The sequence below is a fragment of the Sinohyriopsis cumingii genome, chromosome 2 (genome assembly GCF_028554795.1).
Source record: "Sinohyriopsis cumingii isolate HCF-2022 chromosome 2, ASM2855479v2, whole genome shotgun sequence".
NCBI lineage: Eukaryota > Metazoa > Mollusca > Bivalvia > Unionida > Unionidae > Sinohyriopsis > Sinohyriopsis cumingii.
In genome coordinates this window covers 7,886,438-7,902,279 of record NC_142962.1, presented here as the reverse complement: position 1 = coordinate 7,902,279, position 15,842 = coordinate 7,886,438, and the positions used below count along the sequence as shown (strand labels likewise).

At 34.5% G+C, this 15,842-nt stretch overlaps 1 protein-coding gene across 2 annotated transcripts in view; it reads right to left on the bottom strand.

Moving 5' to 3' along the window:
• The window catches only part of LOC149804307 (BTB/POZ domain-containing protein 9-like), a 57,335-nt gene extending 47,152 nt beyond the window's left edge, over nucleotides 1-10,183 (bottom strand). The window contains exons 1-3 of one of the 2 annotated variants that reach the window (XM_089938659.1): nucleotides 10,101-10,183; nucleotides 4,155-4,349; nucleotides 2,660-2,795 (exon numbers count right to left, since the gene is read on the bottom strand). In XM_089938659.1, coding sequence (XP_089794785.1) covers nucleotides 2,660-2,795; nucleotides 4,155-4,339 — 321 coding nt within the window. In that variant the 5' untranslated portion in view covers nucleotides 4,340-4,349; nucleotides 10,101-10,183. Of the gene's footprint in view, nucleotides 1-2,659; nucleotides 2,796-4,154; nucleotides 4,350-9,714; nucleotides 10,076-10,100 lie in introns of those variants that run through there. The other variant, XM_089938662.1, reaches the window with a different exon arrangement.
• Between the last annotated feature and the right edge of the window lie 5,659 nt (nucleotides 10,184-15,842).

The window sequence follows — 15,842 nt, the reverse complement described above, 5'->3', positions numbered from 1 at the left end:
CTCAAACCCATGCAGACAGAGGTGAGATGGCAGTGATCCATAATGGTGAGCGCATTAGACCATCACTCAGCCAACTCTGGGACCCCAAGGAAGAGATAATTAATTTGATAATGGTTGATAAATAACTTCCTCAGCAATAGCGATGACATTGTGAGGTCTATCATTTAAGTTTCAGTTTCATCATTTTGCATAATAGGAAATGGGAGTAGTTCTTATATTTATAGAATACAGTACATAAAATATAATAAAATACACAATACAGAATATAGTACATAAAATATAATAAAATACATAATACAGATACAGTACATAAAATATAATAAAATACACAATACAGAATATAGTACATAAATTATAATAAAATACACAATACAGAATATAATACATGTAATTTTTGACAATCCATGAGATCTTGAAATGCAAATGTTAAAGGAAGTACTGATGCAAGTCCAGATCTTTCTTCCTTGACAACTGATACTTGTTTCTTTTCTTTATTTTTAAATCCTAAAATCTATTGCGTTTATGATTAGTTCATTTACGTCGATGATATCTGACACATGAATATTAAAACTGTACTACTGAAGAAACAACAAACATATTCCTATGGTATTCTTCATACCTGCCAGGTTGTTTCTTTGTTTAGGTTTCTTTTGTTTAACACCATTTTTCAGTGCAAGATAGGCTATACATGGCAGCCTATATGAATGGTGGAAGAAGAACCCAGGGAAACCCTAGTAAGAACCACTGACCCATGGGAAGCTGCTTTCAAGCTTTCTCACATACCCACAGTGGCTTAGACAAAACTATGCAGAAAGAGGTGAAATGGCAGTGATCAGTAAAAGCAAACACTTTAGACTACTCTGCCACCTGGGGCCCCCATATACCTGCTAGAATATTATTACTAATTTACAGTTCAGGCTTGCTGTCAAAAGCACTATTTTTCCAAGCTGAGAAAATTCAAAGCATGACTGACTTGGTAAGAAAGTAGAAAACAAAGTAAAAATGCATTCTGAAAAAATAAGTAATTTTGTCATGATGATTGAGACATGTTTGCTAAGACAACCAATCATTTCATCCCATGCATGCTGAAATAAAGAATATCCAATACTATCAGTGTCCATGACATATTAATTACTACAAAGACAATTATTATTGTACAAGAAGTAAACTCAAAAGGAAAACCAAATTACTTACTTCATGGATAAATCCTGTGCAATTCAGGCATTTTCAACCTTAGGGCCAATCAAATCCCATTGCCTGATGTCCAGGACTATTCATTTTTAATGTTGGACAAGTAAAATTTCCAAGTTGCTAGTCTGGGACAAGTGATTCCTAACTATTTTAAAAACTCAGGTAAGTCTGTATATTTGTGCTTTAATCACTTCATCTACCATTATTTGGCCATTCATGCCCTCTGGGCATACTGAAAACTTTATTATAGTCCTTTCCATGTATGTATTTCCATCCTGTATCACGCCTAAGGGTGGTAATTGATAACGTTCTATTTCTGCTTGATTGCATTTTGGGCTAAACTACCAAATTATTGACAAAACAAAACAGTATATTAATTAGCAGTGCTCTGAACAGCTTTGTTGTAATTGTGTTTACTCAAACCAGATCCTCATGAATAGTTCACTCCGATTTTATTCCAGTGAATCAATGTAATGGAGCTAAATGATGGAACTTTATTGAAATTAGTGTTAGTTCCTTTTATTAATTCATTAAACGACAGCAATATTGTTAAAGTTTTAACTGATTACACAGTGAATTAACTCCCACATGTGATACTGCATTTGAAGCAAAACAACAACTCTTGTATTTAAACAAAACAATTTATGTTAGATCATTTTAGAGATACCTGTCAATATGGTTAAAATAAGTTTGCCTATTTATTGCCAGAACAGTAATAAGTAATATTCGGAGCAGAAATTTTTTCCATGTGAAAAGTGGAGGGATAAAACATGACTTCAAATGAGTATGAGATAATTATTTCTCCAAAGAGTCATAAGCCAAAACCAGTGGCAGCAAAAATTGTCAAAGATGACATAAATGAAAGACAGGTATTTTCAGCAGCAATGGGTTGATTGACTTAGAAAGAAAGATGTTTTGCAGTTATTGTAAAGAATATTCCAAACTGGCATGGATTGGATATTCAACCAGTGTATTTGGTAGTGGAACTGACAGGATTGAAACATTTTGGGACAAGTTAAAAGTAAGGTAGGTCAGGTGAATTTTCTGAAACCATTTGTCCTGGACTAGTAGGTGACAATAAATTTGATCAGCCCTTAACATCCACAGTGACGTGTAGTAAAGGGTTATAGGTTTTCCTACCTTAAATTGAGGCCATGTTAGATGACATATAAAGCATCATCTGAATAAACCTGAGGCTTTAATGCCAGAATGCTCAGTTAAAAATGTATGCAAACTGATTAAGCAGTTTTTAAGAAGTTGCCCCCCCACCAAAGGCAATGGTAACAATGCACAATAAAGGACCATCCATAAGCCAACTTAGCCTTTGGGGCCAGATGAGCTAAGAAATAGTTTCCAAGGCAAAGGCTATCATGCAAGATGGTGATATTTGGTCAATCATTTCTTTTTGATAACTTTATGTCTGGGATATGCTGCATTGGCTTAATCTACTAAATATTATCATTAGTACCTTGACCTCCAGTAGGTTCATCTTGCCCGTGTAGATGTACTTAAGCAGTGATCTAAAGGCTGTGGCCGAGGTCTCTTTCAACTCCACCTCTGTTGTCCCTGGCAGGGACTCTTTCATCCCACCATAAAGCATGGCTCTGACATATAAGAAAAATGTACTGTTGCAAAGTTCAAATATTAACTTCAGCACAAGGGAAAATTTTCAACCCAAAGGCAAAGCGTGTAGCTTCAACATTCTTTCCCACATTTCAGGATCATAGTAGGGGGAGATCTTGGCAAAACCAACACTTTTGATTCTGCATTTTCATTTCAACATGCTGGAATAACAAACCTGATTCTCATCTGGACATGATTAAACATATACATCCCCTTTTGACCACAATAATTATATTCTGCCAAAAATAACAATTCTTAACATCCATAGTTTGCCAATTATAAACATGCATACGCATAACCTTGTAGACATATGCATTAAAATCATCTATCATTCCAATGTAATAGCTTCAGGTGCCCACAATTATGCTTGGAGTTGTGATGCTCCCACCAAACTCTCACATATGAACCTCTTGGAAGTGAGTGGACTTCCATGCTTGTTCACCACAAAACACAGATAAATATCTTTTTGAAAGTTCTGAGATTTATTGCTATGATAGATTGATGAATTTATTCAACATTTCACCTTAAGACATAGTAGGCAGGCAAGATTTGCCCATAATATTTGTCATATACTTTCAAAAACGGAACCCATTTTTGACATTACCGTCTAATTCTGTTTACCAAATAACATGGCACTAATTCATATCAGACATTGAAAATTTTCAAATTTTTAAAAAGCATAATGGGTGTTATGTGCATTTAATTCTATTTAACTCTGCTTATGTCAGCTGCTACTTTTTCACTCACCTCAATCAAAGGTCAGTCTTTTTTTATCAAAGACTCACAAACTATCATGAACTACCTTTGATTCCTTTATTACTTGTAACACTGCCATAAAATGTCGGCCTTCTTTTGTTTTTTTATCAAAGACTCGCAAACTATCATGAACCACCTTTGATTCCTTTATTACTTATAACACCTCCATAAATATCCCACCTCTGGCATTAAACTCTCTCAAAATTTCAACAGTAAAATAATGAAATTAAAGCTTGTTGAATACATCAGCCAATTTGGGTACTGAGCATACAAAATTGCAATTGTTTTTGCACTGGTGGAACAGAATTTCTGTCCAACTGCCAGCAGAATCACATGCATACGTCTGACATGGTTTACTTGGCTTCAGTGGTTCTGGTGATAAAAACATTATAATTGAACAAATTCTCTCTGACATACCAAATAAATCAAATGCTATGACCGATTAAACATTCTATGAAAGGTACATTATAACCAAGCTTTTGGAATGTACAGTAATTAGGACTTTGGCTGGGGAAATTCAACTCAAAACTTTCTAGTGGAGAAAACATTTTATCCAAGAACATAACAAACAAGCTTTACTATACCTAAAATACTCTGATCTTGCAGCCAGAATGACTTTCTGAGCACTGAAGGGGACATTTTCCACCACCAGAGTGATATCACTGTACTCCGGGTTTTCAATCAACTCTCCTAAATTGTCTGACAACGATGTCACATGATCAATGATCCCTGCAGGGGTTGGGGATCTCAGTTGCCTGTGATCACACATTACTTTTTACCTGAAATTAGACAAAACACAAGAACAATTTGGAACAAGTCAAACAGGTCAATGGCATGCACATTTTCACTCTTTCAAGATATGTCATTCGGGGCAAGGTCTTAACTTGGAGCTAATGCTGCAACTCTAAAATTACTTGTCTATTCGTGTTCAGTTATTGTACATGGTTATATTGGCGTTAAAGCCTCAATGCTGCCATTATGAGAAAAAGTCGTATGTGCCAAATCTTCTGAATAATAATGAATATTGAAGGCGGTTGGTCCTAAACTTTGTTGGGTTCCATTAAAACCAGATAATATCAATATTTCATTGTATTATAAGCCATGTAATTTTTCCCTCGAACTTTACATGTACAAATTAATTTGACGTTAATCGGTGACATTCACGGGTCAACCAATTTCAGTCAAAAGCTGGAACACAAGATTTCACCATTGTAAATGTAAGAAGCCAACACCACAATATGCTGAATATGGTAAGTGATCCTTATGTGATATGCAATTCTCATTTTGAGTTTGATTTGATGCAGTACTCAGCTTAGCCTTTATTTTTATCTAACGAATGCTGTATCTACTCAGATCTGCTTGTAAAAAGCAGGCCTGCCTGTCTTCCTCCCCAATCAATGTGTCTGCCATGTGCAAATATTGTTGTTTTAGATTAGTTACTACTGGAATTTGTTGAATGTAGCACATCACTAATTTTGGACCACCTCTGAAAAATGGAATTATGAACAACTTCATTAATAGAATTTAGGGGTGGCACTTCTTAATTTTAAATTGTCATTTATACACAGCATCTTGATTATTTCAAAGAATGGTTTATATCAGATACCTTTTTTAACAAATCATTTTCATCCTTCCAAACTTAAGTTCGACTGGAAGAATGGTTAAATTTATGAAAAACCATGGCATTATGGCTTTTATCTTGATAATTTCCAAGATACGAGTCAAGGGCAAGTCCCTACTCCTGAACCATAATCTGTGCTGGATGCACACTTGTATTTATCTCCTTATGCCCTTTATATGTATACCTTATTATACAATGGGGATCCTAACAGTTTTCAAGTTATGACCCAGGGAAAAGTCCCTCACCCCTAGGATATGACCCAACCAAACCAGTTATCGAAAATATGTTTCTCACCATACCAATTAAAACAGAAGCAACTAAATATAATAAATTTATTAATTAAGCTAAGATATAATCTTAGAATTTAAACCTGTTAGATATACAGTATCCAAATGGTGAATCAAATATGTTTCTTTTAAGAGTAGCAGCTGCTTTCAATGGAAAATCTCATTAAGTATTGGAAAACATCATTCAAATAGGTAAACATGAAATTAAAAAGACATTATTTATGTCTGATACTGATCAACATCTTTCAATATTATAATTATCAAATACATAATGGTAGCTGTTGCACAGTTAGATTCATAAACCATCTTAGATGTTTATTGGGACTGCTACTGAAATAAATACCTTCATTACTGAAAGAATAGGTCAAACATCTGGGTCTATTATATTTCATTGAATAATATCCTAAAATTGTGAAACTAACATGCCCTACTTTCTGGTAATGTTTTTCATACTTAATAGACTTGCTGTTTTTAATTGTTTGTAAGTCGAAATCGAACTGCAAACTGCACAGATCCAGATCTGCCATCACGTAATGCACTGGTGCAGTTTGCAAAGAGTAATTAGTAGAACAAACAACAAAGACCATGATCTGCAGCCAAATTATGCTATGGCAGATCATGATCTTTGTTGTTTGCAGTTTGCATTGACTTAACAGCAAGTATATACAATACTTATGTTCCTATTAATACTTATGTTTATGCATCTCTGTTAGGTTCTTCCATTCAGCTTTATAACATCAACTTATAAAATATGTATCATCCCATACCCTTTTTTGATGCTACCCTGTACTGATGCATTGTCACAATTTTCTAGAAGACTCCTCTCAGTCACATCACAACCTCAGCATTTGTTTACAATGAACAACATCGAGTCACACAGAAACATTTGTCAAAAATTATACCATTATCAGTTATGAAATGAAACAACTGAAACCATGAATAATACTCCATTTCATGGATTCTCTTCATTAAGTCTTCATAAAAATCATGATCAGCTATTATGACGGGGCCAATCAATTTCCTGCCATAATTTGCACACAGTCTGCTAGTCAACATGTGTTAACCATGTGACTCACAATTGATAACTGCATCAGTAACAAAGTTTAGAATGGCGTAAAACATTATAAAGTTTTATGAGACTCTGTTGTTACTTATAGTCTGAGGTGGTTCTTTGTTATTATAATTTGGGGATATTTAAATCAAAAATAATTTTATGATATATTTTCTAATTAAATCAATACCCTCTATATTTTTGCTAATTAAAACAAATACATGTACATGTAGTAGTTTGATTTTTATCAGATAAATAAGCAATTTTACTTTGACAGTAAATTTTCTATCAACCTTTAGGAGATTCCTGATATTTAATTTGTTATGACCAACTTTTTTAAAAATATATTAGTTTGATAATGGTAAGAATCATGAGAAATTATAGCATAACTTTCTCCTGTAACACTTTATGTCATTTCGGATTATTTGCATTTTTTGAGACATAAAATAAGAAGGATACAAAACAGTTTTAAAGTTCCCAACACAGTACATTCAATGGCTGACATTATGTATAATCACAATTCCAATCAAGTATTGGAAAAAAGCCATACACTAAATCAAATACTTTTTTGATATGACCAAACAATGTTATCATAATACCAGCATTATTTATCCCAATTTAACTGTTTTAGCTTTTGCAACAAAATCTGTTCCAAAATGAAGATTATGAATGATAAATTAAAGTTCATTATTTAATTTTTCCTATAAACTTGAGTTTTCTATATGTTATTGAGATTGCCCTGCAATATATTAATTTCACTGGTGCAAATGTACAATGTTGTCACAGGAATAGGCGTATGTCAGGTGCATCAAAATCGATGATGAAATACACTATCTCTACCACAAGGGGTTCTCTGGTTGGCAGTACAGACAATATCAACCAAGGACAAATCCCCCCTCAACAAAATGAAAGATAGGACATAATTCCCTCCCCCAAGCATGTGTTTAGACAGCTTATTTGACAATTAATCCTTTCCCGATTTCAGCATGTTACCCTATGATGACAAAAACATACAAGCTTTTGTTTTGAAACTTTAAGAATAGTATGTAAATAGCAATCTGTGTTTTAAGAACAGAATAACTTAATTTTGATTGGATGCGGTGGCTTGCTACAGCATCCAATGAAATAAACAGACCCAAAGCACTGAAATATTTGCTTGATTCACCAAGGTGTAGATAGGGTTAACATATCGGAACCTTGGCTAACAAAGATGCTGCCTGGGCCATTTGAAGTTTTGTGTCAACTTCCCTTGAGTATATAAAAGACATAGCATGTGGATTGGACATTAGATCTTAACAAACAAGGAGATTAAGATGCCTAATGATTGTTTTGATCTAAAGACTTGTTACACAGACTTGCTTTGTCATCTTGCTTTTATAAGCTGACAGGGTTCATACAGAATACTGAATTATAAATTCAAAGACTTTCCCCAAACTTTCAGAGACCATAAACATCGATTTTCAAGACCTATTTCACTAACTATTTGTAAACAAGTTATGTTATACAATAAAAAAAACTAATGCAAAATACTACAACGATGAAATGAAACTGAACAGGTCATCAAAAGAAGAAAAAAAAACAACAGGAAAACTTGACTACATCCGATTCTAACAACCTTGGACAATTTTATTTGTGATTACGGAAAGAAATTAAAATGTATGGGTTTATTTCAATTATCAAAGACTTTTAAAGACCTCAGGGTAATCTGCTCAATTTTCCCAAACTTTCAAGGTCTTGAAAATGCTACCTCATTTTTTCCATACTGTCAAAGACTGTATGAACCCTGTAAGCATCACTACACATAATTTTAATCCATTACATTAAACCTTTCTGTGATGTTTTTAACACTTTCTTTTATTATATACCTTATTTAGGAAACCAATGCCAAGAATTTGGGATGTATTTTAATTTAAGGAGGAATAGAGCATTACTAGCAAAAGATGGAATTAAGTACTGAGTTTACTTAATTCTGACTACTACTGTAATATCTTGTAAACTACTTAAAAGCCACAATTCTATTGCATAAACACAAAATTCCATAAATAAATGAAACATGAGGTATAGTGAATGATGATATGTCACCTTTCTTCTCCTCATCCCATTTCAAAATAGGCCAGCATCAGATGGTTACATAAACAACAAAATCCACACTAATCTACCCAAATCCACCAGAACTCCCTTTTTAAGCTTCATATACAAAGTATATGTTCTTTAGGCATAATATATTACATGAAAATATCACAAGAGTAGGTAAGTTGCAGTAGATGGAAAGAGAATATCTCTTTTATTAATTTACACAATAGTTCTTTATTCTTTTTAGTTAAAGTCATAAGAAAAGAGATATGAGCTATCATCTTCATCTTTTTAATATATATATATTTTATTATTTTTGCTTGAAACTCTTTGATTTAAATAAATTTATTAAAAATCAAAATAAGCTCTAGTCTTACCTCCATGTAGTTCCAGCTGGAAACAACATAACTACATGGTAGGTAATATGAGTGATTTTGTGTATTTAGTTATTCTAGATATAAATCAACATTTAAGATAGTTTTTCAAATACACACAAATACATACAAATATACCTTTAATACCTATGATATGCAATGTAAACAAGGAACTACAGTGAAAAGAAGAAGAATATTTCAAATCATGAAACTGTTATATCAATATATACAATTTTAATACTTATACAAATATTTGTTTACATATAAATTATACATAAGAGTGTGTTCAAGAAATAAAAACATGATCTACTGTAACTTATCTACTGCTCTGTTATGTCATGTAATATATGGTATCTAATGAATACGATTTGTATATATTACACATCAAAGGTGGATTTGGTGGTTGTGGGTGTCTTGTGTAACCCGTACCACATCATATAATCTGATACTATAATGATAACATATTGCAAACAAGTTACCAGTGTAGATGTATATCTGTGATGGTTTAAAGTTGAAAAATTTAGACTGAGGAAGGGGATTATGTCCTATCTTTCATTTTGCGGGGGGTGGGGGTGATCTTGACCTAAACCCATCTGACTGAATTGATAATAAGAGTACAAACGAATATATCATTGTCATTTTTTATCCAAACTTTGCTAAAAAATAATGCTTCTAAATTAATGAGAGATATCAACATGAAAGGAGTATATTTCTAATAAGGTGACAGTAAGTACTTACGTGCGTCAAAACCGAGTATTGCCGGCTATATTACAAAGCAACGTAGGCTGTAGTTACCTATCGCGTCTGTAATTACATTGCAAGTTTTACATCTGTTTCTGTCATGCTCTTCCTTGGATGATCATAAAACTTTCTTGTATGTGTTACCAAATATAAGACTTTTTTGACCAGTATCAAACTGAGAAATCACTTCATATACAAAATATTATGTTAACAGTACAGTACCCTTCAAATCTTAAACTCTATTTCCTTTCCTTTTCATGCAATTAACCTCAGTTGCATCTGTGTTTCATGCCATTACTCTTGCATCCACTTTTAATATTTTTCTAATGTAGGCATACCAATCGTATTATTGGGTTATTATTAACACAAAACGTGAATAATACCTCTATTCGTAATTTTTTTTTCAGCAGTCAAACCGAAAACATGATGGTTGAACTCCAAACGGTGTTTTAGTATTTTGTTCCAGTGTCAATTTCTCCACTTCTGAAAGGGACAAAAAAATGCATCATTATAGAATGTTAGAAGATGACTTTAAGTTTAGTTTATTATGTAAGAGTAAAATTTGTCCTTTCAAAATATCTTTACACGTTTAGTTTAGGAATTAATTGCATTGGGAGGGATGTATTTCTTAGAAGATTAAAATATTACTGACACTTATAGACTGGTAACCTCTCAAGGCATAGTTAACTTCAGCCCAAATTCGGCAGTTCGGCACGGGACGGATGTTTCTGCCTACTTATACATGTACTTGAATGTTGTTAGTACATAAAACAAAGTTCATATATATAAATAAAGTGAACATAGATATTGTGACAAGTGCTAAGACTGTAATATTAGGAGATACAAGTACAGATGAAATACATGATCAACCTATGTATTTTTGTTTTCTTCCAGTCAAATATTACATGAATATAAAATGAAAAAGATGTCCCTGTATTAGATGGGTTGAAAGTTTTTCTTAAAGACCATTATAATTAAAATATACTGTGATTAAATTTAAAAAGAAAGAAACATTCATGTTGATTTCAGAACAGCAGGAGCCATTTTTCCACTAGTAACTAAGAAAAGTTTGTGTTTTAAATTCAGATGTAAGTTTTATAGGACAATAGTATAGATTGTGGTTGCAATATACAATGTCACCTTATGCATGACCAAGTAATATCATGTAAAAACTCTCTATTTGTTTTTTATTTCATCTTACAGTGATGAAAAATTATTGTCTAGAACTTTTGTGCCTATTTGTGCTGATATATATCTATCATCATCTATCTTATCACCATCTATCTTACATCAATAAAAATAAGAAAAAAAAAAAAAAGGAAAAGATTGTTGAAATCCCTGTCAGACTTGATATTATTACTATTTGCTGAAAGCATATGCATGTGTGCAGTTTATAATTACAATGGATTTATTAGTGTAAATTTTCTATTTTTATTGTTATTCATAATTAAAAAATAATAATCTTTGTTAGAGTTCTTTTGATGACAAGTACAAAAATGAACGTTTATTTTTTTAAAGTGTAATTACAACAAGTTATAAAAGGTTTTCTCATAATGAAGTTAGATGATAGGAATTACATTAGGTGTACTCTTAGATCAAATCTGCAAAAATTGGTTATCTGTTTAAAAAAATTCTTATATTGACACGGATTTAAAATTTGTGTGTGTGTATGTGTGTGTGTGTGATTATGATTTTTAACGTAGCTTTAACAATTTTTCAGTCATATTGCTAGGATGTCTACAATGTGGCAGTTTATAGTGGGGCATCTAGCACTGGGGCATCATGCCGCAGACACGTAGCATGATGTCCCACCCAGTCACATTATCCTGACACCAGGCCGACCAGACCTAACACTAACCTCTTAATGCTGAGCGCCAAGTGAGGCAGCTGTTAGTACCATTTTTGTAAGTCTTTGGTATGACTCAGCCGGGGTTCGAACCCACGACCTCCCGCTTCCGAGGCGGATGCTCTAACCACTAGGCCACCGGAGCGGTAATTGCAATTGCAATACCATTAATGGTATCAATGTCAGTCAACAGTAGCATCATGGTACTGTTCAATACACGCTATACCATCGGCAGAAAGGAAATCAAAGCAATTCTGTACAACAGTGCACGCTATACCATCGGCGGAAAGGAAATCAAAGCAATTCTATACAACTCTGACATTGCCTTGACAATTATCGGACTTGCTATATACAGTGAAGATCCGCTGTCCCAACTATGATGGTTACCATGGATATAGCAAACAATGCAAATCCTCTCCTGTATAAACATGGGCAACCTAAAACCATGCAGTTGATAATGACGCTGATGTTAAGGTCATATTTACTGACGTCATTATTACTGAATTTGCGCGGTGCTGTTTTAATTTTCGATTCATCTTAGTCAGATATGTGGGTATTGTATAGATGTCGGCATAGTTATTTTTGGGATCGATCCAAGCATACATCCATGTTAATCCATAAGACTACGACCAATGATGCAATGTGGCAGGGCACTGGTGTCGTTGATGGCAAAGTTGAATTATTTACCTTAACATTATAAATGCTAGTGCTAACCTCTTCACTGACGGCAGAGTGAAGTCGGCTACTGCTGTTTTATTCAGTGCTGACATTACAAACTCAAATGGACAGCGAAGCATGTGGACATCTTATTTTAAACCTCTGCACGCACTCTTGGAAAGCAGTCTGACCCGCCATGCACTTCCTGATTTTGTATTACCACTTAAAACTTACACTTGAAACGTATAGGAAATATCTATTGATATTTAAGGACATGCAAGCGCATATAACCGACGCCATGATGACCTGGATCTGACAAAGTATGGCACTAAAACCGATTTGAGTTGATGGATTGATGCTGGCGTCGACTCAGGCGAGCTTGTGAGTTTTGAAGAACAAACTGGAGAACTTGAAATATCTAACATGGGCATCTATGATATTGTTTTAAAGCCTTGAGGCGCCATACTAATAACCTGGCCATAATCACCAAGAATGAGGAATCAGTAACTATGGCGTGTCTTTGCTATTATCAAAGACTACGTGAATGTATAGATCACCCAATTATAATCACAAATACCATGCTTAATAGCTTAATGAAGCCAAATTCAAGGACTATTAACCAAAGAAGCAGAGAAACAAACTGACATTGTTACCTTAATAATTGGTTGACCTGTTTTCCGTTCTCTTGAAAATGACTCTGAAAGACCTAAACGTCAGGTCTTAAAGGTATAAAAACCCGGATCATACTTATTTATCACGACCAGAACTATGGAGTAAAATGTCAGTGTTGAAAAATGATCAGTAGCATCTCGTTTTTTTTGTTCACTAATATCACGTATCAACACACCCGACAGTCTTGTTGCAGAATATGTCACACTCGTGTTAATATAATTTTTTTCCGCCGGAGATGAAATTCAATTTGAGGTGTTCAACGTCTATTCGGAAGGGTGCTTAACAATTTTTGGTGTTGTGTTTAAGATTTTTTCATTGCATGTAGACGATCGACTCTGAAAAAGATGACAATGTTGCGGAATTTACCGAATGGGTGTTTGACCAGCTGATAGCAGATACTAACATCCATAGCAACTTTGTTCCGCATGTCGATGAATATCAGAGTGGCGTTACCAAGCCCTCATACACGCTCAGATATAATGTACATGAGGGCAAGATATAAATCAACCACTGAAATCACTTGCCTGATGTGCTACTACTGACTCGAAGTCAACTTGAAATCATCACATTAGCGTGCGAAAACACCCAGAAAAAGAACCGTTACAGTCAGGAATGAAATCAAAGACCGTTTCTACAACTGCCTAATCCATCCCAGTTACATTCCCCAGCGATTATCTTAAACCAAAATGGACTCAACTTAGAAGAGAAAGATCTCGACTGTTATTCAACAAGGATTCGCTTGTTTGCATAGCAGTTTTGGATGAAAACGATCGTTAGATGCACGTAGCAAAGACGTAATCAGCATTGGTTCTTTATGAGTGTATTATTGCCGGAGACTTAAATATTCCTCCAGAAGGCAATTTCAATGATTGCATAACAGCTGTATCAGTAAAGAAAAGTGACGTGCATCAGAGTGCTGAAGATGATTAAGGCTAGCCTGTTGAACAATTTATCTTCACAATGACAACATTAATAGTAGAACTGCGATTGAACTTCACAATTAGTTATGCGAAAAATTAAGCTAAACGGGAAATTCAACTGTGAGATGAAGTCACCAAGAAAACCGTTGAACTATCTAAATACAAATGCATGTATGTGGTCGTAGATGCTTTTGCGGAATCACCATCGTATCTACAGTTGACCTTGGTGTTGCTGGAATTGTATTTACAGTAAACATTACAGGTACACTCGTCTGATTTGCTGTCTGTGGCTATATTCATAGCAACTTGTGACACTGGTAGTGCTGAAAAAATATTCTTGAGAAGGTTACATTCATTAATACATGCCTATTTACTTATCACAGCAGCACAAACTAGTCTCAGTTCAACAATATACTATACTTTGTGGTCTTTGAAGATAAAACGATTAATATGTCTGAATTCCCGGCGGTGTTGTTTGAAAAGGAAAACCACCAACGTCTCCACACACAGAAACGGAACCGGGACAGTAGTGACCCGTAAGAGGTAAAAGATTTGTAGTCGGAGAAAGTTGAGTAATTGTTTGCCTGTGCATATTGACCTGTCTGTGCTCACACCACTGCAGCTCCGACCCCTGGACAAACCTCCACATGAATTCACATGGACTACAATCACAGATGAACATGCGTGCAAAAATCCTCAGTGAGAGAAGTCATGGAGAATCTATAAGAAATTTTGGACACGAAAACCTTTTTGCGATGGTCTGACACACCCATAATCATGCTACTTTTGTTAGTTAGGCTGTGATCTTGAAAAATATGTTTAAATGTTTTGTAATATTGTAATTTCTCGATGTATTTCTGCTTTTTACAAAAATCATTTATTTATTGTAGATTTTATTAATTAAAAATTGTAAACAGTGTTGTGTATTATATTAGCCCCAGAGAGGGTGAATAGACCACTTTATAGGAGGATCCATTCGCGAAAATAAAGCTTCCTACAAAATTGAAAATACGAGGTCAATAACACCGAATCGAAACTGCTAACCGACCGAGGTCTCTAATTGGGTTATTTTATCGTTGACATTTTTGTATGTGCGCGGTTTACCCGTCGGACACTCACTGTTGATCGCACCCTCTCTGCTGCTGTGTCTCTCAACCAAAAATGTTATCGAGACCTACACGATACCTCGACCGAGGATCATGTAAATGTATCGTGATAAATCCGTGTGGGGTAGCTTGCGCATGCGAGAAGTTTGTGAATTTAATTATATCCATGTCCCCTGAACACCAAGCCTGATGAATATTTCTTAGTGTATGTGTATCGACTCCGTTACATACAACTAAACGATTACAATTGTCTCTGATCACTTTAGATATTTGTGTATATCGCTGAGTAAAATAAATCACGGCAGTGTTTTTATGACTGCCTCGGGAAAATATCTAAGCTGGATTTTAATTTTTGTCCAGCATCACATCATCGTATAGCACGAGATTAATAATAAATACATCGAGGTCATCTTCGGATGGGGCTTCGTCAATATCGGTGATAAATTTAATCACGTCTTCCTTCTCCTCCTCCGATTTCGCTTCGTCGTCCTACTCCTCCTCCGATTTCGCACCATCATTCAAATCTTTAAACACATCGTAGCATCTCTGATCATCTACAGATGGTGCCACTTAATATAACTTATCCCATATGAGATACCCCATTATTAGAGTGAGCAACAATGGCGTCTTACCAGACCCAGATGGACCTATAATAATTGCTCTGATAGAAATTGATAGCGCTCCATGATGCTTGATTGGCTTTTGCTTTCGTGTCGCTGATAAATCAATGACATTCATGTTGTACAAATATAATAAATAATATGAATTTATATTGTGTTCGATGCAGAGCATCCACCACCACAAGTTGATTAACAACAGTAATAACCAAAAATAAAAAGGCAAATGTGTGTAATGTGGTACAAGCAAATACAAATTTTTCTCTAATAAAACAGGTGGTGATATCACTGCTTCACTGGGACAATT